Consider the following 24,517-nt stretch of genomic DNA (forward strand, 5'->3'; position numbering starts at 1 on the left):
TTCAGTGATCATAATTAGAACGTACTTTTTAGATCTGATCCAATTGTCACACTAACTTGTAAGTCCTATAAAGTGGCTACCTAAAATAAGACCCTCTCTAACATCTACAAGATTACCCACACAGGTAATTATAACACCACTTGCAGGAGAAGTCCAACTGTTTTTTTTTCAATAATCAAGAATGCCAAGGCCCAATTTGAGAGAAAATTTATGCTGGGTATTGTCCTGGATGGGGATAGTGTACTGTACATACGTATGTATGTACAGTACACTATCCCCATCCAGGACAACAAGGTCAACTATCCTTGAGCATATGCAGTAGCAACAGCTAGATGCCTAAACACTCAAATTAATGAACATGAATTGTGAATACTCAATCAGAAAGGTCTTTCCATCACAAACTGCCCTGGCTGCCTTTACCTATGACAATGATATCCATATTGCTTTCAATCAGGAATACCTTTTACACCATTCTTTCAACCTGGCATGTATCAAATATTTGGAAGTTATTGAGTCTCTAGAAAAGGAACTGCAATTAATTACAAAGAGGCACACTGTCTTATCTGTATGGAAGGCACTCTACAAACTTCAATAATTTTTGTATCTTAATTTCATTTAAATCTTGTCTCACCTTCCACATCAAACATGTGCAAGACTTTACAAATGATGATTGTTTTTAACATTGTTTTTTGGTTTGTTTTAATTTAAATATGTATTCTATATTTTGTTCCATTTAAAAAAATGACCATTTAATATGCTGGAAAATGTTTGTTTTTATGTTTTTACATCAAAAATTCTTGTTTCTGGTGTTTCAGTGTGTTTATCTGTACTTTTTAAAAACAAGAAGAATATTGATACAACTGCTTGCATTATTACTTGTAACAAAAATTGAAACTATGTAGGAAAATCAATGTATGATGTGAAGGTATTGATTAAAAAGTGTTGTCCTTTGAGGGGGTGGAGGAATCTTGATTAAGATACTTTGTATAAAGATTTCCAGATGGTCTCTATGTCTTGTAATTAATGACCATCACTCTTCTGGTCACCTTGTATAATTCCAATTTTTCAAGATGAAAAACAGGGAAAACCCATGTTGGTTGTAAGATGGTAGCTTTGTTTGGATTAATCTGAATGTTGTTCTTTATTGAGAAGGTCTCTAGGTTTGTGATAGTAGTCCCTTTCTAATGTAAAATGCCCTATCAGCCTTTGCAATGGCATTCGAATTAATCACAAAGCTACTATCTTAGAAAAGTCTTAATCATAATATTTGTTGTTTACTTGCTATAGCAATTTAGTGAAATTTCTATAATTGATTAATTCTGAAAAGATGTTAATTTCTGAGAAATATGTAGCTTTTTTTGTTTTTAATTTTCACTCTGTGGGCACTGTGGGACATTTTTGCAGGCCGCAATGAGGAATAGAACTTGACATATCTGGAAAATACTGCCTTTTTTGCCTTCCAGATTGTCTTTCTGCCTAGGCCATTTACTATAAGAGCTATAAATCTTAGCTAATTATTTTTATTATATCAAAATATTAAAATTAATAAACTAACAATATTCTATGTACTTTTTTATGTCTTTTGCCATTTTATTGAAATAGGTTTACTTCAATTCTATATAGATCATTAGTAATTTCTAGGCTGTGAAATTCTAAAATTTATTTAAAGAAACCAATTACTTTCAGTATAACTGTTTGGCTGTAATTTATTATCATATTTTTGCTTACATTATAGGTATGCAATCATACATTATTGTAGCTCGAAGAACTGATATAAGACGTATATCATTAGACGTTTCTTATTTGGCTGATGTCGTGTTACCCATAAAGAATTTAGATAATGTTATTGCACTTGATGTTGATAGCGTAGAAGGTGAGAAATTACTCAACATTAGTATTGAAATACTATTGAACGAATTTAAAAAATTTTTAATATCTTATTATAGAAAAGATTTATTGGTCAGATAATGGATTAGATAAAATCCAAAGATCAAACTTAGATGGAACTCATGTTGAAGATATTGTTATTCATGGGTTAGATACAGTTGATGGATTAGCTGTAGACTTCCACGGACGAAAAATTTATTGGACTGACAGTGGTCATAACTCAATTGAAGTTTGTGAATTGAATGGAAAATTTCAGAAAGTTCTCATATGGGAGAATTTAGATAGCCCTCGAGCAATTACCCTAATATATCAAATGGGGTCTGTATACTGCATAAATTGTTATATATTTATATTTATAATTCTGTACGATGTTTAAAATGTACTCTCCATTAGATATATGTATTGGACAGATTGGGGAAATATTCCTCGTATTGAAAGAGCCGATATGGATGGCCATAATCGAATAGTTATTATTAAAGAAAATTTAGGCTGGCCAAATGGTTTGACAGTAGACAGCAGAAGTAACCAATTATATTGGGCTGATGCTAAAACAGATGTGAGTTTTATTATTATTATTAAAAGATACTAAAAATTAACATCAGTTTATTAATCATGTTTAATTTTTATAAATATTTATATCAGGTAATTGAAGCAACAGATTTAAATGGAAAAAATAGACGAATTATTATCGAACATGTTCCTCACCCTTATGGCTTGACTGTATCAGGTGGTTACATTTATTGGACAGATTGGGAAATTCGTGCCATTCAAAGAATTAAAAAGAAAAATAATAAAAATATTGAAACTGTATGTGATAATTTATCTGGTCTAATGGATATTAGAGCAGTTCACCCAGATGATCAAAGTATTGCTGTTTTATACATTATATAACTATTTGAATAATGATATTATATAATAAAATCTTTATCTTACAGTAAGTCATAATAAATGTGGTGATGATAATGGGAAATGTTCTCATCTCTGTTTACGAAATCCTCATGGTTATACATGTGCTTGTCCAACTGGCATAGTATTACACGATGATGGATACTCTTGTGATGATGGTAAATATTTTCAAGTTTTGATGTAAAAATTTACATTTTTTTCATGTTAAATATGAAAATTGATACAAAGAACTGATAATATTTCATCTTATATTTTATAATCCACATATTTTAACTAAAATTTTTAATATCTTTTAGAAAGAAAGTGTTTATATACATAAATATATGCTCTATGTTCTTGTAGATTTTTAAGTTTATTGGAAACACTGAGAACAATGCATTTATGTTCAGTTGCCATTGCAAATGGTACAAACCCTATAGCATGACCTGTTACAAGTATAAAATTCACAGATCCAAAATTAATGTCCCCGATGGAAATGGATTTTGATTCAGCACGACACACGCCCCGACACACAGTCCTCAGAAAAACACCACATAAAAGTGCCAGTGATGCCAGATGAAACACACACACCAACCAAAAAAATATTGGAATAGCCCAAGACATGCCAAAGATTGCAGTGCCACAGCACTAGTGGAAATTTAAATTTGCCGACTGGAATGCTTTCAGTTAACCAGCTTTCCAATAAACGATACTCTACTGTATATATATTTAATTTAAATGAAATATAAACTCAAAACAATATAAAAACATTAATTAGATATTACAGTTGAAATTTTATTACAAATTTTTTTCTTCCAAAAAGGAATTCAAAAATTTGACCTACTAACTAACACTAATGTTTCCAGTAGAGAGAGAGAGTTTACAATGCATATTACCTTCGATGATTATCAGTTTCTTTTCATCTGTAGGTCTCCTTGAACTTTAAAATGAACTATTTTTATTAAATTGACAGATGAGAGATGACAGGAATCTTTAATTTATTCTGGAGAGTAAATGAATGCGCTCAACTTGCCTCATAGGAGGACGAGAACACTGAGGCCAGAGTTTTTATAGGAGAGTTGTGAGCTAACCTGAACTGAACTGATCTGAGCTAGCTAGCTTTTGGAGGTGACCTATCCCTTTTTAACAAAAATCTCCTCTAATCAAAACAATCGAATTAAGCCCACTCTTCTGACCCATGATGGAAATTGAGTGGTTTTATGAATAGGATGTGTAAAATCCCACACTAAACTATCAGTTTTGAAGGAACTGTGTTATCTTTCTCCAACTGAACAGGATGTTCCATTTTCAACTTCATACAAGTTTTTTCAAAAACAAGTAAAAATTATTTAAATACTTATAACAAGAATTTGTTATATTGGTTGACAAATTAAATTATTAACCCCAGATTTTCACAGATTTAAAATTTTTAAAAGTTGCTTTGAAGAATTCTTTAAAATTTACTATATATAGAATATTTTATCTTAGTAAATTACCACAATGTTTCTTATGTAGAGATGCAGCTAAGTATAGTGCCGTTGCATAAATCATACACTAAGCACTAACTGTCTTGATTTCAGACCAATAAGGCTATTATATTGGCCTAGAATTAGGACTTATCAGATTAATAAGTATAAACACTTTTGCCATGTTTTCATATCTCATACAATGAAAATTAATATTAATAAAAAATACGTAGAAAGACTAAAATGTCTTCACTTTCTACATTAATAAAAAATATGTGTAAATTCATCAGCCAATTTTTTAAAAAGAAAATTATAGCATTTTATTTAATACATATTAAAGTTATTTTCATAATACAAGTGAAATTGTACACTGCAAACTCACTCATGGGTGAGTTTGTGATATCTTGCCCAAAAGTAATTTATTTTTTAAATTTTTTAAATTTATGAAAATGAAAAAAATTAATATATATTTAAAAGTGAAAGAAATGAAAATTTAATATAAGCAAATTTTAATTCATTTTTTTATTTAAAAAAAGAATACTGTGAAATGGTGCTGCCAAAAAGAATGTCCCACAATATTAGTCATTAATATTGACTCAGGGATGGTGAACCAGTGTGCCTTATTGTAAGCATACTTAGCTTTAAAGATGTTTATGCATGCCAAAGTTTTAGATTTCAAACATTTAAAGAAATTATATGAATATGCTTTAATTAGAACAAATGCAAGAAGGCTGGCTAAAAAAAAGATGATCAGGTGATAAACCAAAAGGATGATTGAAAAAGACAGATGATAAATCTAAATTGTATGACATGTTACATGCCAGATGATTTCTCTTTATGTGGCCACTTTGGGCACATGTGCTGTAGGTTTACCACCTCTGATATAGACAACAACATTTTAACAAAAAACTTATGTTTTTATAAATCCAACAACTATTTTAATAAAAAGTAAAAACGTTTCTCCGTTCCATTATATTCTGTAACTGAGGAGTTTCGTTGATCTCCTACATCCAGTGGCATCTATATAAATTAGTTTTGATTTGAAATGTTGGTCATGTATTGGGATGGAGTAAATCCCTGATGCTGAATTGTGGATATATGGTTTTATACCATCAAAACTAATCTAATCTACGTAGGTGCCACTGGACATAATTTACAACAACAACTCAGGGAACATAAGTATGCAATTTAAAAAAAATCTCAATAAATGACACTGGCAGCTTACTTGCAACACCAAGACATACAAGTAAACTGGGAGCAAGCAAAAATCATCAGACCCACATCTAATATACATACTATAGGATACCTAGAAGAACTAGAAATTTATAAGGCTCATAAAAAAATCCAGGTCTATCAACCATAGGGATGTGGACAATGTGTCTAACGCATGACAGTCCATTTATGAAATCTAATTATTTCTTCATTTTATTAACGGATATTTATTTGTTTATTTTTATTTTATTAATTTTGCATGTACTTGTTATTTCATATATTTTATTATTTTTAAGACAACATCCTTAAATTCAAATTCTTGTTCTTTTAATTTGTATCTACATTTTTTTATTTTTCCATTTCATTATATTCTGTAACTGAGGAAAATCAATGAAACAGATCAAAAACATTTTTATTTTCATTAAAAGAGTTACTAGATTTATAAAAGGTGCAAGTTTTTCGTAAACTATTTCCTCCAGTTATTTCAAAATTCATAGATATCAATATGGTTATGCTGGCCAAACATTATTAATAAGTGAAATTATTCAAATAACCTCACAACCTACATTTCCTATCTTCAATTTTTAGAGCATCCTGTGTTGAAGTTCAGAGAATCTGGTCACTTTAGTAAACCAAAATATACTATAATTTTTAAAAATTGCTCTAACAAATGCCCTTTTGTTTCCAGACCTTTATGACTTACATAAACAGTTAGACATTTGAATTTTTTCTGTTTTAATTCCACAAGTTTTTAGAAAAGAATATGAAGCCTTTATGGACTATATCTGATTAATTGGGCCACCAGTTTGCAACCCCTACTTTTGATGATAAAGATTATCTCTTTGTTGAAAAAGTTGCATTAGGAAACAAAATCAATTTATAATATGTTAGATAAAATTTATAACATTTATACAAAAATAAAAATAGAAAATTATTAAGTTAGAATACTTTAAAAATTCTATATACTTTACTTGGAATAAATTTGATTCCTTTTTATTTATTAAGATAAAGTGAGAATCTTACAGATTTAATAATAATAATAATATAATCAGTATTGATTTTAAAATATTTTAAGATTTACTCATTATTTAAGAGATTATTTTACTTAAACAATTTGTATATAAATGTAAACCTTTATGTATTTCAGTTCCTACAACTTTTTTACTATTTGCAAGCCAAAAAAGCATCCGTCGTATTTCTATGGATACACCAGATAATTCAAATGTATTTATTTCTATTCCCGATATATACAATGCAGTTGCAGTCGATTATGATTATCAAAACAAAAGGATATTCTATACAGACGTGCGATTAGATGTAATAAGGTTTGGTGAATCACTGTTCTAACTTTTTTATTAGAATTAATATCTTTATTATTAATTTGCAATTCAATTCAAATTTCAGGAGCATAAATATGGATGGTAGCAATTTGAAGACTATTATAAGCAGTAATTTAGAAATAGCAGATGGACTAGCAGTTGATTGGATTGCCAAAAACTTATATTGGACTGATACTGGACAAAATGTTATTGAAGTAGCAAGACTAGATGGTTCATCAAGAACTATTCTTATTGATTTAGATTTAGATGAACCACGTGCAGTTGCTGTATATCCAAGAAAAGGGTAAATAGCCATATTAAATTCATAAAACAGCATACAAATTTACTAACTAACATTTTTTAGTAGATAATTGAATTACACATAAATAAAAAATAAATTTTTAATTATGTCATCTTAAATGTAGTCTGTATTTCAATGACATTTCTGTAAATATTAATAAATTTTACATACATAGTCTTGAAATTTGAAAACATCATGAGATCTTCATGCCAAATATAATGTTACAATGTTGTATCTGTTTATTTATAAGGCTATCATAACAGTTATTTGTTAAATTATTTATTTTTTCCTGAATTTATCAGCATGAGTGGATTTAAGAGAAGTGTGAAAAGCACAGGGTTTTACTAGTTTTTTAAATATGCTTTTCATTGAAGAAAGGGCCAAAGAATTATTCTTCAATTATAATTCTCATTCTTCACTTCAATAAGTTTGATTATACCAAATAAAAATGATTCAAGTTATAAATGTGAAATATGATTATGGATATGATTTAACAAATATTGTTAGCAGTTTCCCTTGTGTTTAAAAGACTGAAATGTTTTTCATTCCTGTCTCTGATTACAGCAGTCATCATATATGTATAATATAACAGAAGTAGAGTATTTCTACAAACAAAATTTTTTTATGGCATAACATTATTAGTATGAATGTTTACACAATAATAAAGCAGAGGTTAGTAGTTAATCAAAGTATCTTTATCTTTTTAAATATTTCCAATTAATAAAGTACTTTTATATTCTGGTAAAAATTCATCTTCAGGGAATATATATATATAGGGTTACCAAATGTCCTACTTTGGGAAGACATGTCCTGCAATTTGACCTTCAGTCTGCCATCCTCCCTCCTTTGAACAAAAACAGCAAATGTCCTACTTTTGGAGGTGATCCATGTGTCACCACTATACTTTTGTATAACTTCATAAATGACAGAATTAAAATTAAACTTAGTAGTTAAAATCTGAATACTTAATGTAAAATGTTCATTACCATGTTAGTTATTGGTTTTTTTATTTGATTTATGGCGGTTCGACATACTTCTGTTTGGACTTTCATCTCACCGCACACTTCGAACATTTTTTCCACGGTCGGTGTAACTGTAAACCCTTGTATATATTTCTGTAAAATGAACTCGTGACAATGACCGTTGGACTCCTTCACTGTCCGGTATCATTCCTCTGGCACAACTACGACACTACTCGTGGATGTAGGCCTAATCGATGACCGACTTAACTGACCATCTCCTCAAGAGGTACGGCTCAGTGGCCTCCTCAGATTCCACTGTGAAACGACGTGTTCAGCTGCAAGTGAAGTGCAGAAGTAAGCTGAAATTTAATTTTTTTATTCCCATCACTCGTTAAAACTTTAATTCAAAATATTTATTATCTTAGAATCAGAATGAGTAGTAAGTGAAAATGTAAATTTAATGAAAAACTTCAAAAAAGCTTTAAAATGTTTAAAGCTACTAACAAGGATGATGAAGCATTTTGTCCAATTTGTAACCTAACTCTGAATATTGCTTACAAAGGGAAGACATTGTTAGAGCAACATTTAGAAACAGATCGTCATGAGGAAAATATTACATCAACTGGAAGTAATGTTCGGATTGAGAAATTTATTGCACCACACAATTCCAAATTAGAGGAGAAGATTGCTGCTGCTGAACTAACATTAGCCAACCACACAGCCATACATCATTTCAGCTTTAAATCCGTAGATTGCACAAATAAATTGAACTCCAAAATTTTCAATGACTCAATGATAGCAACCCAAATTTCTTCTGCCAGAACCAAGACAAAAGCTTTGATTAAAGGAGTTTTGGCACCCTATTCATTAGAAAAGACATTAGAAGAGTTAGAAAATATTCCATTCATAGGAATTGCAATTGATGGTAGCAATCACAAAGATGCAAAGATATTTCCAGTTATAATTCATTATTTTAATCACAAAACTATTGGAATTGAACATAAACTTGTCCAGATGACAGTCTCAAATGAAAAAGCAGCTACCATTAAGGACTTGTTAACAAAAACACTGAGAAAAATTAATTGTTCACAAAAATGTGTTGCTTTTGGAGGAGACAACTGCAACACAAATTTTGGGTCATGTGGACATGTCGGAAAAAATAATGTGTTTGCATTGCTAAGACAAGACATTACATCTGCTTCCTTCTAAATGCTTACAGTGCATATTTTAAATAATTGTATTCAACATGCTGTGGATTCTTTACCCATTGATATTAAGAGCATTCTTGTAAAGATTTTTAAAGACTTCTCTATTTATACTGTCCAGGTTGAAAAGTTAAAAGAATTTTGTTCTTTTGTCGAAGTTGAATGTAAGCAAATTCTTAGTCATTCCAAGACCCATTGGTTATCCTTATATCCAGTAATTGCACCAGTATTAGAAATGTATGAGCCACTAAAAGGTTATTTCTTATTTATTGAGAAGCCTCCAGTTGTGCTTAAATCATTCTTTGAAAACCCATTAAATGAAGCATAAGTAATGTTTGTACATTCATTAGCCGACAGTTTTCACCAAAGTTTTTTAAAAATGGAAAAAGAATCTAATTGTGTTATAGAAACAATGTCTATTTTGGAAGAAGTTTCTGATATTTTAAAAGTTAGGTTAGAAACAAATTTTCTCCCATCGACAGTGAATAAAATTCTGAAGAAAAATGCAGAAATGGAAAACGAATGCCAAAATATAAAAAGAAATTGCTTGATTATGTATCAAACTGGACTGGAATACTTAAATCATTGGACTGTTCAGTGTAGTTCTTAGAATTTTCTTTTAAATAATTTTTCAAATTTAAATGAAAAATCAGTAAGTGAAAAATGGCTTGGTTTCTTTCAGGCAACAGACAATCCAGAATTACATTCTGAATTGCTTAAAATTTGCCAATATATGTTTTTAATTCCCGGACACAATGCCACCACTGAAAGAATATTTAGTCTGGTGGAATCTCAGTGGACAGATGAACGAAACAGAATGGCAATTGACACAGTAAAAAGTCTGGTTATGGTATTTGTATGTGGTTATGAAATTCAACTTTAACAATTGTAATTGTTTAGAATTTTATGATGAAATCTTGAAAAACAAACGACTGCTAAACAGAGTCAGCACATCAGAAAAATATTATTTTGTGCAGCAATTTTAATTAAAACAAACAATTAAGTGTGTGTTTCATTGGCATTCGTATTTGTAAAGGTTCCATAAAACTTACTTTTTATTTTTTTTTACAAAAATTTGTGTGTCCTTCCATGTGTCCTACTTTTTGACTTATTCCTACAGGAATTGTCCTCCTTTCACATCTGGTTATTTGGTAACCCTATATATATATCCCAGAGTAGTTGGATTTTGAACATCATCTCTGTGCTCTTTCAGTTTGCATGTTTTTTGACAAAGTACCTACATCCAGTTGTAAATACATATACATATTGTGTTCTAGCTGGAAAACACAATGAAAAGTTATATTGTGATGTTCGTAACAAGAGGCACTTAATTCCTCAAGCGAAATGGTACAAAACTTGATATTATTCACAGCACAAAGTAGTTTAATTCTCTCTGAACAGGTTCTTTACAACTTAATGTCTATGTATATAAAATTCATAAAGTACTTGTCCTCAAAATAGTTATAAGTTAGTATAAGTTAATACGATCCTCGTCTGACTGTCGCACGTGTGCAAATTAACTATCTTAAAACTAAGGAAAATGGAAAAGTAGAAGAAATAAGGAAGGTTAAGGAAAGGAATAGAAATACCCGGGGTTTTCATAGCGATGTGCTCTTGGGTAGGACACAACTTTGGATCTCCCTCTTATTTGTGGCCCTTTTCTTGTCGTAGACCTTTTGTCTATTTTTTGACTTCTTTGTCTTTTCTCAATGATCCTTCGGCAACTCGCAGTCTTTGATCATCCTTCTCGAGTTCTAGAGCACTGCTTTTTTGCTACCTATCTCTTCAGGATTCTCACCCAGAATGACTATTTTTCTGTCCATTTGGTCCCAGGGCCCCACTTTCTCTTTTGTTCTTATTTTCGTGGAAAAGATAATCCTATCCAAGGGCAAAAGGGTTAGACAAGAAAGTTCTAGAAAGAATTCGGAACAAAGAAACAGGAAGGAAAGCTAAGATTAATTCAAAATAAAATATACAAAATATGCAATATCATGGCCAATGGCCACATTAACATTGTTCACAGATAGTTCCATGGAAATTCTGACTTCCAAGACAGTTTAAATTTTAGTCCTTAAATGAGTGGCATTATTTTCTGACAGTTTTGGTTGTGTAATTTCTCCTACCTCATTATCTATGGAAGGACCTGTAGGTCTGTCAGTAGGCATGGTATTTCTCCCACTATCAGCAAAAAAAATTGGTGATAAACTGCATAGATTTTCTGGATGATTCATTTATGATTTATGGATTGAAAACTGTAATGAGCAAATGCATGGGAAAGTCAATCAAATATATCATAACAAATTTATAATTTATTAATTTGCTTAAATTATAAATCTAAAAAGCATATTTCATTTTTTATTAAAGAATGAAAATCTATCTGTCCCACAGTTTTATTATTAAAATGTATTGAAGTATATATATATATATATATGTGTATTTTTCAGATATTTATATTGGTCTGATTGGGGCAAATTACCAAAGATTGAAAGAGCTTTTCTTGATGGATCAGGTAGAAGAATTATCATAGCCTCAGATTTGGGTTGGCCTAATGGACTAACTGTCGATTATGATGCTCATCGTTTGTACTGGGTTGATGCCCAGTTGGATCGTATAGAGTGTTCTGATTTATCAGGCAAAAATCGCATTCAGATAATTCATGACGTTGCTCATCCATTTGGTCTGACTCAAGTAAGTTGTTATTATGATTATTTTCTTTTGTCTTTGTAACTCTTACAAATTTGCATAATGAATAAATAAATCACATATTTTGAAAGTTTGGACCATATATATATTGGACTGACTGGCAGACAAAAGCAATTGAAAGAGCAGATAAAGAAACTGGCCAGAATAGAATTATTATTGCTGAAAATATTGAATATTTAATGGAAATTAAAATGGTGTCATCTCTTCGCCAATCAGGTAAATTTTAATTTCTTTATTTAAATTTATAAAAACTGTGAGAGGTTATTTGTATGTTTTTTATATAGATTTATATTTTATTTTAGAAATAATGAACTTGAAAAATGTATTATATTTATATACAGAATGTATCAGTACAGCTGTTACACCTAGACAATCTCTCCTGAAAGTTTGTATCTTGAAAGTTTTTAACCACTGTACTGATACACCCTGTATGTATTGTTTGTAATGCATCTTAATACTTTCATAGTAATAAAAGAATTTGAGGGTTAGTCAAAAAAGTAATTAGTTTCTTTTTAAATGAATCTCATAGTTTCAAAGCTGCCTAAACATTCTCTGCAGAAATTTAAGTGATTATTCTACTGTTTTACTTGGTAGGAGATAGCTTTCTGATAGAACTCCTTTGGCTGCTGGTGCAACCAACCTCAAACAGCTTCTTTTAATTCATCATCTGTTTAGCACTTTTTTTAAGCTCTCACAAGATAATAAGCAGAGCATTACCCATCTCATCTTTGTTTGTGATGCTTTGTATTGTCATGAAGGAGCGATTCAAAAAGCTCAGACAGTAAACTTGACCTTTTTGACTGCCAAGATCTGCAGTTTTAATAATGGTATCAGTCTCCATGAGGTCAATAAGCAATGACCCTTGTTAACACTAATTTTCCAGCACTGGGCATGGTTTTGAATTTTTTGAAAAGCAGTGATGGGAGTGTTTCACTGACTCCTTTGGCTTGAAATGATACTTAATAGGTGATGAACCTGGTGAGTTTCTATAGGAACTCTACCATGTAGTAACAAATGTTTAAGTATAGTTCCCATATAAACCATCTGCTACTCTTTACTTGGATAATATGAAAACCACTGATCCACTGTATTATAACCTTTCCTTGGCTTATACCCACTATTTCTATTTTCATGAATCACTTTATCCATTCATTCAAGCTTGCCTTACATTATGCAGAGATGTGTGCTTCATGACAACTTTTGTTCCATTTCTTGTGATCGCCATATAAGGCATTTTTTTCTGTAATTAATTTCTCTTCCAGCTATTCCTTCTGTAATCAGAAAATGCACTACACTTCGTTATTCTACACTTGAAAGTAAACATAGTTACAGAATTTTTCCAACTATTTCAAATAATTTCGAACAGCTGTTAGCCTGTTTGAAATTATTTGCTCTTGTGCATATGCATCCGTTTTAGACATTTGATCTTAATTGACTCTTACAAATTAAATGAAACATTAAATTTTTATTCTTACTTAATTCTAGCATGCATAGCAGAAAAATTTCTGTTATATTCAGGATATTTCAAAAGTATATTGTCTATTTTAAGAAATATAAGCTTTTAATAAAATATAATTTTTTGTTTAGTATATTTAATCACTATTATGATTTTATAAAAACGTAAATATTAAGTTTAAAATAATCAATTACGTAGGTACTAATCCATGTGGAATACAGAATGGAGGATGTAGTCATCTTTGTTTTTACCGTCCACAAGGTTACATCTGTGCTTGTCCAAAAACTCCAGATTTGCGTCCATGTTCTACAGGTCTGTATTACAGAATATCTATAACTCAATGTACTGTACATGATATAGCTTTTGAGTAGTTTTGAAATTTGCTTAAGTTTTGATACCATTTTTTTCAACATGTATCATTTTTCCATGACTCCTGAATTATGAGAACATTAAACTCTAATTTTCTTCAAATAATAACAAACTGATGGGCAAGACATTTACTACAGCAATACTAATATAATATGATTCTAAATAACTTAGACAGGAATTGAATAATGCAAAATCTCTTTCTGCATTCCTTGGCTCAAATCACCTTTTGTGACTTTTTTCTACTTTTACCACCTTTTTGATTGAAGACTTTTGCCAAATATTGAACCACATGCCTTATTATATTTTTTAGAGATTGCACTAGAAGTGAGTTGGTGTCTGGTAACATGGATTTTTGCAATTGTCAGACTTGCAAATTGGTGGTAATCTGGCTTTGGGGATGCTCTTTTAGTTAAGACAATTTCATACACCATTAGCTTTTAGCCAAGAGTGTATGAAATCATCTTAATAAATGAGAGATCACTGTTGCTTTTATATTAATTGCTACTGATTCACTACTGATACAGGTGAGATTTTAGATAAGTCACCTAAATGCAAAACTCAAAAAAAGTAAACTTTAAGGAAGTTTCTAATATAAACTCATCCACGGCTGCACTGTCATTTGATTACTCCATTAACATTAGAAAGACTGAATGGATTATTTTATCCATTTTGGTTTTTGAATGATGTTTATACAATAATGATAATCAGGAGGGACCTGAAGTTGTTTGACTTTACTTAGCTTTTCATGGACAAGACATTTGGAAAAATTTTCTTTCATAAAATTATGGATCAAAATTACGCATGGTGATTTTGAGAAAAATATCTTCTTCCTACATTGATGGCCTGGAAAACATCTGGTTAGGTTTTCTACTGTATTTAGGATTTTATGCTCATTACAGACTGATTTTGTTTTCAGTTATATTTACATTCCTGTATTTTTGACATTTATGTGTTTAAGACTCATGATGATATTCAGCAACAGAGTATGTTTAGTATGTCATACACACTAATACGAACACTAAGACATTGAAAAATTTCATCTTTACCCAGAATCATTTTGTTAATATCTTTCCTGACCGTTCAGATTTGTCATCATCAATCTCCACTGAATGGCTATAGCATAGATTCAGCATCAATCCCTTCCCCATTTTCCCATGTGTCAATTATGGATCCTATAAATATTTCTGACAGTTCTTCTCAAGATGGAAGTGGAAGACAGTTGCAGATGGATATGGTTGCATCAATGATGGTGATGACAGTGATACTACTGGAGCAGTTGCTCCAAGAGGGGTAAATATACCACAAGCATCTATGGAATAAGCATGCAATGGCAATGGACATTTCTGGATCCCATCGATTAGAACAATCTCAAACTGCACTATCTTCTATGCTTCTACCTTCTATTTTCTCCAGTTTTTGGAGAAAATATGACAGTGGACAAACAGTTGTTTCTAATCAAGCAAGATGCTAGTTTACTCAATATATGGCAAACAAACTGGATAAGTATGGTATAAAATTTTGGATTTTGGCTGATATAAATTTAAAATATAAGTTAAATGCTTTGCAAGACTTGGTTTGTGGTTAGGTGTCATTCTAATCTAACAGCTTTTTTGGAAAGGGATGTAATGTGATGACTACTAACTTCAGCAATGTGAAGAAGTTGTCAAACTTGCTCACACAAAAGAAGACCCTTCTTTTAAGTACCGAACAAAAGCAGACATGATTTGCCACCATGAGTAAAAGACAAATCTGATCTGTATTCCACAGAGTTCCTGAAATCTGGCAATTGCACACTGATCATATATCAGTGCTCAATGGTGCCATCCTTTTTTCCACTCAGTTATATTGTTGGCAACAAAAATTCCATTTTGACTAAAGTTCCTGAAGTGTTCAATATGAAGGTCGATGATCTCAATAAAATAAGTACTGTAAAACTGCTACTTTGTGACCATTGATGGTTTCAAGCAAAAGTGGTTCTTTATCTTTTACAGAGGTTTCATTATAATAAGTTTTTGTTGAAGTTTGGCTAATAATAATATAGAAAAAGTACAAGACAACTTACCTTTCTGTACTCCAAAAAAATTGTTTTATAACAAAACCGTTTACTATCTCAGTTAGTAAAAAATTTTGTAAAGCATATTATTTCCTTTCTATATCCACTGTTGGATAAAATAGCATCTCTCTTATCAACATGACAAGAATTAAATGTCATTATAAATCTAAATTCATAGATATTCAAAGCTTCACCAGTTTTGCTACATAAATTATTGGAATCATATGAATGAGCATTACAAATTTAAATTCTGCTCCACAGAGTTTATTTTAGACCATTTCAAATTATAAATTAATTAATAATTCCATAGCTAGATTGAATTTATATTATTCAGTAATTATATAGTAGTTCCTAAAACAGTGAAAAGTATATATATTTCTGATAACTATATTGATAACAAAGAAACTAAAATAAATACTTATCATAATTTCAATAAATAATAATTGCAAAATAAAATAGAACTTGAAAATTTATATTTCATTGATTGATAGAAATTAGTTCATTACACAATAGAAACTCAATTTAATGTATTTTTGCATTTAGTATAATTTTTACTTGTCCCTTCAAATCTCTCCATAAACTATAATGTTAACATTACTCCCATTAGCATCTTTAAATCCTGAAAATATGCAAATTTTAATGTATCAAAAACTATTTCTAGATGAATTTTTATCTGAAGTAACATTAAAAAAAAATTATATATATTTCATTTCATGTTATGAGTCAAGAGAATTATGAAAAGTTCATTGAATTATTGTTTCACTACTTTATGATCATAAGAAGATGCCACATTCTATAGTTTTGGCATCTTGGTAGCCATATTGGATTCAGAGCAACTAGAGTAAAGAAATATCATGTCAGTCTCAAAGGTTACTGTAGATTCTACAGTCCAGATAATTTCAATAAATATGTGCAGTTACCAGTCAGGACATTATGGTCAGTGTCAAATTTAACCCTTTTGCCACTATAGGAATGGGCTAAAAATTTCTAGAATGTTGACTTTTTTTGACAGTCTAAACAAATACATCTGACACTGCTTTTGACTTTAATTATAGAATATAGAATAGCACTTTCATATAGAAAGTGGACCAAATTTGGTACACTTTCATATAAGTATACTATTTAGTAAAATGTATCATTTTTATAGTTACTTTTTGCAGAGTACTTTTTGTTTTAATTAGAAATTTCATCATGCATATTGATATATGATTACATTATTATTAAACACACTTAAATAACCTTAAATAAACAGCAAAAACTTAATAACTAAAACGTTTTTGGACATTTTTATTAAATTATTTTTGCAAGGCAGCTCTGATTTACATTATTATTTGTCAAAATGAAATAATCTAATTACATTCGATAGCTAAACCATTTAAATTGATGACTTAAATTATTCCAAATATTACAATATTTATAGTCATTACCTTTCTTGTGAAATTCTTATATTTTGCTTGCCAGTTTTGTTGTTCCTCAAAATTTGCCAAACTGTGCCTATTTAGAAATCTGGCCTTGATTATGGAAGCAAGTACAAAATACAAAAGAAAGTACTTAATGCACAATAGCAGTGATGATATTGACAAAAATGTATTTATTTATATTTCAAACTTAGAAACTGCAGTGAAGAAGACGTGTCAAAACCTCAACAGGAAACAAACAAGGATCCTTGTCTACTTTCAAAAGCTTAACTGCTTATTATGTTTATCTGAAAAATGTTAGAGGTGACAATTGTAATATATTATATTGCACAAAATACAGGATTTTATGGAAGTGTTTATACTAGTAATATATGTATTTTTTGTCATTTTATCCATTCTGAATGCATATGTGCATGTATTTGTATGTTCTGGCATGTTTTTTAAGGATGTTTGAATTTAATGTAATTTTTCACTGATTCCTTGAAAAAAGTTAAATTGAGTTTCTACTGTATATAAGATTCCTGAAATATATATAAAAGGACTGTATGTATACAGTTTGTCCTTGTACATTTAGAATTTAGACAAAAAGTATTGTTCATGAGAGTATAGGTAGGTAATCAGTGGGTATTCAAATGACTTAGTTGCTGTAACCTCCAAACTTCCTTCCCATGGGCCAATTCCTGTCTCGATTCCCATGAAAGATAGACACACAGTTACAAAGTCATAGTATGTCATAAAATTAGTACAAAATATTTTTTGTCCTGTTAAAATATTCAAAGGGAAAATTGCGGGACACTATTCAAAAATAATAGATAAACTGTATTATCTGCCTGGTTTTGTGTGCTCCAGATAGCAACTGTTACCCATTTGTATCAATATTTAGATAATATGCACACAGAAGCAAGATATACCCTTGTGCAATGTTTTTGTCTACACTCTGTCTCCCTCTACCTCTTTGTATATATGAATTTTGTTTCCAATGCTTTAAATATTGAATAAATTTCTAAGTTCCTATATGTTTATGACAATAAACATCTATATTTCAGAATAAAATGGCAATGAAATATAAATACAATGATAATGAAATATTATCTACATTTGTGCCACTGAGACTGAAGTGTTTGATAAGTTTATTGATTTTTCTAGCAGGCAGCATCATTGTGCAAAAGCTCAAGCAAAAGTAGTTCATCAGTTGATGTGAAAAAATCTAAATTTGTCATACAAAAATTAGAAGTTTCAAATTAAAATATATGAAAGCTAAGGATTTCCTATATTGAATCTAAGTCACATTTGATTATATATCTTTAATTTATAGTCTTACACAAAAAATATATTTTTCTCATATATATAATAAAGCTACATTGACCTCACTTGAAATGTTTGAAGAGAAGCAGACTTCTTACAGAAAAATGAAATAGTACATTCAAAAGTAGATAATAAGTATATTACCAGGAAAACCTGAAATCTCAAACCTCAACTATTTTAGGTCCTATGAAATGTGAAAATATGACCTTTGATGCCTCAGTTTGTCATGACATCTGCTGGAAGATTAAGTATCACCAGTCTATTTTTAAGTTTACTTCATATTATTTTAAATAATGTTATTTTCATTTTATCTTACCATTGATTCTTCTTTATTTAATTAATATGTAACTAATATTGCTTAAAATCTAATAATTTTAAATTGCAATATAGACATTTTGCATTACTTCACAATTCTTTCATGTAAGGATAGAGTACCTAGTAAGTTACAAGAAAAGAATTTAATTTATTTTCTCTATTGTGTTGTATCCTTTCTTGCTTATGTGATATATTCTAATATAAAACTTTGAAAAAATTCCAAATCTCAAAATTGGTTCTCTTTTCTTTTTAAAAGAAAAGCATGTCAAAAATACTTATTTAACATTATTTTAAAAGATTGAGTTTGTAAATAAAAAGGTTAATTACTCTTTATATGCAGTTCCTTCAGAAATAATATCCGAAGATTCAAAAGACGATTATTACGAAAATGATTTACAACATAGCAAGAATTCTACGGCATGGTATATTTATATCTAAATAAATATTTTTGATTATTTATTTAATTTACTTTTATTTGTTTTCAAGTAACAAAAATTTTAATTTAGGTGCTCCAAAACTGATGTACAAAATGGCAAATGTCATTATGTTGGATTCCCTTTATCTGGTAAGAATTTTTTCAAACTAATAAAATCTCAAATCATAATGATTAAAGTTTTAATGTTATTTCTAGATCCAGCTCTGCAGAGTGCCTATATAGCTTTGAGTGTAATTTTATTGGTTTTAGCAATTCTGTTAATAGTTGCCCTTGTAATGTGGAGAAGGTATGTTTCTGAATTTAATAAATATTTCTACTCTATAAAATTTATTTTCTTTAATCCATAATTTCTTTATAGCATTATTTGAATTGCAAACCTATATTATGCAAGCTATCAGAAATTTTTCAAAAATATTAAATTAGTAGAAATATATTAAAAAATATTTGTTTATTATGAGTATTTATATATATACATAAATGTTCTTTGAACCATAATGCAAACATTTAGTCATTCATCTACATATTATAGATAAAATTAAACAACTCTACTAAAACCTGATACATTGTACTACCAAAGTCATATGCTATCAGGTTATTTTATATTATATGGCTATAATATTAATAACAGCTATAATATTAATAAAATTACCAAACAATTTGACACTAGAGGGAGGCATTAGGTGCAATCTCTTACTAAATTTAATAATTATAATTTTAATTAAATAATTTTGATTTACTGGAAGAAAAGAATCATCTCGGAGCAGGACTTGAACTTGCAACTCCCACTTACTTTGCAGTTGCATTGCCAATTATGCTCCGGTCCAATCTTATCTTCCAGTATATATAACATTATGCTATAACCAATGTCGGTTACTATGATGGTTATAGTGTAACGATGCATCCCTAGCCAGCACCGTAGTAACCAACAATGGTTATAGGGATATAGACAATAGTTGAAGGTGATAGGAGATAAGTTAGTGACTACTTTAAACCTCTATAATGGGAAAAGGGGGTTTGGAACTGATCAGATAGCCTAACCTCTTCTTAAAAAACTTGTCTCAATACAATATAGTTTATCTGTTGATGCCATGTCATTAATACTGTGATCCTCTATGCACATGAATGTATTAAGTTCTTTGCTGTGTTTGCACCACACTTGCAATGTAAGGTTGCCTGATAAAGCACCATATTCAAATTTAAATTTTCTTACTATAGTAATGAGTTTATAAAAGATTGGTTCAGGCTCCATGCAATTGCCTGTAGTGTCGAGGATCAAACAAATTGTTCCTAACATTGTGTTAAGGCAAGAGTGTAAAGGATGTTACAAATAAGCACACTTCGAAATCTTGTCAATATCTATATTATCAGTAAAATTAAAAATAAATTTAACATGGCCAACAGTAATTTATATTTAATAATATAATAAATATAATTACAACTTTTAACAAAGATTAAACTTGTAGCAAAGTTTAATCTTTGTTAAATAAGACCTTGAAAAACAGATGTGACGTATTTCATAGGGTGTGTTTACTTCTGAGCTAATTTTATTGTCAGCATGCTCAGCCTGTATACTTTCATCCGAGCACCATGCTCATTGGCGTTTACTTTAGAGCTATGTGACATGTTTAGCGACATTGATAAGCTCGAAGTGCTAGCTAGTACGTTGTCGAGCTTTGTGCAAATTCAATATGGTTGCTTCCATAAAAAAATTACTTTGTACAGAAAGCAATGAAAATGGAATTAGTTTTGGAAAAATAAATGGCAGAAAGTATTTTTATTGGTAAATTTCAATTATTTGTTTGTAAAATGTTTACAATGATCTTTTTTCATTGTAAGGTTCAATAGCTTTAGATTACTTTTTTCATAAACAGATAGTTAATTTGAAAAAATTAAGTTTGATTCATTGTTTATGATTAAAAGTGAAGTTTACCTTGCATGCGTTTGGAAACTTCAGTAGTGTTATGTTCAGGGCATTAAATAAATCGTAAAGAAATGATCAGACCCTTAGAGAAAAGAAAGAAAAAAAATGTTTTGTATTTAATATCAATTATTTGTTAATTTGAACTCAGTTACATCATAAAAGAACAATGTCACATCCATTCACTGGGTAAACAATTGCCTTAATTATGTATTATATATATGTATAATCTGCTATTCTCTTATATACTGCATCTAATTTCATATATTACTTCATATAAACAAACCTGAATGATTCTTGATTAGCCAATGTCCATAGGCAGCATAAAAGATGCTTTTGAGGAGACACAGGTTGTCTTCCAGAGAAGTAATTTTTCTGTGTCTATAATTGGGCTTATTTTTTTAAAAGAGACTTTCAAAACATTCTCGTTTGTTTGTTTATTACGGCAACACAACACTTGGGCGATCTGCCTAGCTAGCGGGAATGCCTTCTGGGAGGTCTTTTAAGGGAAACTGGTCCCTATTTAGGCATTACAGACGTGGAGAAATCCCGGAAAACTCCACTTGGCCAGCCCATCCAAGCAAGGCACGAACCCATGACCAAACTCCTAGTGTTCAGGGTACAAAGACCACTTGGCCACTAGTGGGCAACATTCTCTTGTAAGTCTAAAGTTGTTTAAAATTGGTTGGCATATAAAAAAGATAGTCTCTTCAATGAAAGTTTCTATCTTTTTTATTTGACCTTACTTTTCTTTTTTCTTCTTTCATTTTTTCTACAATTATATCCACAATAAGATCATCCTCATCCAATTCAGAATCTAGTAGTTCTATCTATAATGTAACATTTAAAATAGCAGCTTTAACAATATTATTTGCAGGAAATCACCATATTTCTTGTTAGCATTTGCATTTACTTTTGAACTGGACATGTAAGCACGAATACACATACCAATGATGTCAATTCCGGTGTTCAGAAGTAGCACTATTAGCTCAGAAGTAAACGCACCCATAGAGACATCAAATTTAAGTTTTGTTAAATTACCATTATTTTTTTATACATCAATAATTCAAGAATTTAACCTTATTTTTTATTTTTTACTAGTTCTATTAATTGATAGATTGTGAGATAATTATTATTAAATGATCTTATTAGAGACACATTGTTTTTAAAGGTTTTATATGATTTACATAATTATTGTCATGCAAAGTATTCAAAAAGTAAGTATAATTGTGTAAAACAAATTCTAATACTAAAATTAAATAATTAAAAATCACTATTTTTTTAAAAGAATCAATTTAAATGATTATTATGTAAAACAAATTTAAAAACAAAACAAAAAACTGTTGTGGACAATAAAGTACATACATTCAGCAATAATATGAAAACAGGAAAACCTGAACTTACTGCCATCTAGCAAATAGTCTTGACCTACTGTAATCCAGCAAAATAGTACTAAATTTAGATTATTGAAATAAAAATTATTGATATGACCCAAAAGGACCCAAGGAGACCCAAAACAAGTATTTTTGGAGTATGGTTGGTCACCTTAGCTACAATCACCTGATGTTTCTCTGCATATTCTCATATGGCACATGACTTGTGAAATGAAAAATGCTATGTTTTCATACAGGGTTTTCATAAGTCAGGTGTGTTTTAAATATATATATATTTCAGAAATGATGCAGTCATGTATATTTATGCCACTAGTAGATAGTATACTATTAGTGTAAAATAATTCATTTTAAAGTATTGATTACAATTCTTATTGTTTCAAAACTAAATTCCAGACAGCATTTAAACAATATGAATTTAAAATATATCTGTAAAGGATGTCTTTTTAATACACATAAATGAGAATAATTGTTTTAGTGTTCTGTTATTTCTCACTTGATATCACATTAAAAAAAATTAATCCTTAACGTTAAATTGAGTAGTAATAGTCTGGAAAAAGTTAACATTAGACAGCCAACACAGATTTTTACCAATTATATTTAATAGAATACTAACTAATCCCGTTTTTTAATTTTTTAGAAGACGACGAGGACAAGATATAGATCATACCTTGACATTTTCCAATCCTACTTATAGTGCTTCAACAGGTGAAGTGGATAAGAAAACTTGGGGAAAACATATACGTTACAATAGAAATGAGGTATGTTTATTTTTGATCAATATTTTTAATTAGACAAAGGAAATTAAATAAATTTTTCTTTTTTACAGGAAAGATTATTTGATATGCCTGTGGAAGAAAAATTAAATAATTTGGAAGTGGCAGCACTCGTAAGCAAAAAATTTGGAGATCTAGAGGTAGATAATTTAGCTCCTCCGCCTCTACCTCCACAACGAATAGACAGTCAACATGAATGTCTGTATTCATCTAAACTTCCACATCTTTCTTCTCATACAAATTCTCCATCATCTATACGTAATCAATCCCAACATTCATCTCCATATTTAGATCACCCTAAAGTTAGTTATCATCCCATTGAAACAGATATCTGAAATTTGTGCCAAATGTAAATAGGGTGCTAAAATTCAATCAGAGAAAACAATTGCTCAGTATTTAGTTTGCTGGTGGAAACTAAAATAAAATCGCACAAAAGTTGTTTTATGGATTTTATTATTTTCTGCTCTAAATGTAATCCATTTGAATGACCCTGGGGGAATTTTCAAAGATACTGTGATTCTAGTGAATCATTTGACACACCCATTGTAATTAAAAAATAGATTACTTACTAATGAGAACATACATTCAGTAGCATTGTTGTTATTTCCCACCTTGGGAAGTCACATTCTTTGCTAAGAGGCCAACCCCAATCCATTTTAGAAATAATTTACAAAAAATTATTCATATTTTATCAATTTTATATAGAATCAGCTTCATTAAATTCTATATATTTACATAAAAATCATCAAATCTTTTGTAAAATAAATATTTAATTATTTTTATAATATTGAATTCACTAGTGCAATTGGTTCAAGTTTATAGGGCCTTTAAAAATCAGTTTGATTAATAATAGTTTATTAAACAAAATTCAAATTTCTAGAATCATATAAACAAAATTTTGTGTACTTTGAATAATGTACGAATTTGATAACACATTCAAAAATATTTTACATTCCAAAATTTACACACAATGCTTCTAAATAAAGAAAATGAAAATAACTATATTAACACTTTGAAAGATTTTATGAAGTCTTTTTACATCAGCAATTATCAATTGTCTAAATCTCAATCATTCCAATTTTGCTATGTTATCTGTAAATATATGAATAATTTGTTTAATAGTTCAGTACAAATATAGAA

The 24,517-nt window shown here is 29.7% G+C and overlaps 1 protein-coding gene across 1 annotated transcript in view; it reads left to right on the forward strand.

Moving 5' to 3' along the window:
- Window positions 1–24,287, forward strand: part of LOC136989937 (low-density lipoprotein receptor-related protein 4-like) — a 229,817-nt gene extending 205,530 nt beyond the window's left edge. The window contains exons 21-35 of the mRNA XM_067288244.1: window positions 1,736–1,873; window positions 1,947–2,205; window positions 2,281–2,443; window positions 2,530–2,752; window positions 2,823–2,951; window positions 6,598–6,775; window positions 6,855–7,073; window positions 11,682–11,925; window positions 12,012–12,156; window positions 13,595–13,708; window positions 19,197–19,278; window positions 19,363–19,421; window positions 19,488–19,578; window positions 23,242–23,362; window positions 23,431–24,287. Coding sequence (XP_067144345.1) covers window positions 1,736–1,873; window positions 1,947–2,205; window positions 2,281–2,443; window positions 2,530–2,752; window positions 2,823–2,951; window positions 6,598–6,775; window positions 6,855–7,073; window positions 11,682–11,925; window positions 12,012–12,156; window positions 13,595–13,708; window positions 19,197–19,278; window positions 19,363–19,421; window positions 19,488–19,578; window positions 23,242–23,362; window positions 23,431–23,712 — 2,447 coding nt within the window. The 3' untranslated portion in view covers window positions 23,713–24,287. The remainder of the gene's footprint in view (window positions 1–1,735; window positions 1,874–1,946; window positions 2,206–2,280; window positions 2,444–2,529; window positions 2,753–2,822; window positions 2,952–6,597; window positions 6,776–6,854; window positions 7,074–11,681; window positions 11,926–12,011; window positions 12,157–13,594; window positions 13,709–19,196; window positions 19,279–19,362; window positions 19,422–19,487; window positions 19,579–23,241; window positions 23,363–23,430) is intronic.
- The last annotated feature ends 230 nt before the right edge of the window (window positions 24,288–24,517 follow it).

The sequence above is a fragment of the Centruroides vittatus genome, unplaced genomic scaffold (genome assembly GCF_030686945.1).
Source record: "Centruroides vittatus isolate TY-2023 unplaced genomic scaffold, ASM3068694v2 scaffold_769, whole genome shotgun sequence".
Classification (NCBI taxonomy): Eukaryota; Metazoa; Arthropoda; class Arachnida; order Scorpiones; family Buthidae; genus Centruroides; species Centruroides vittatus.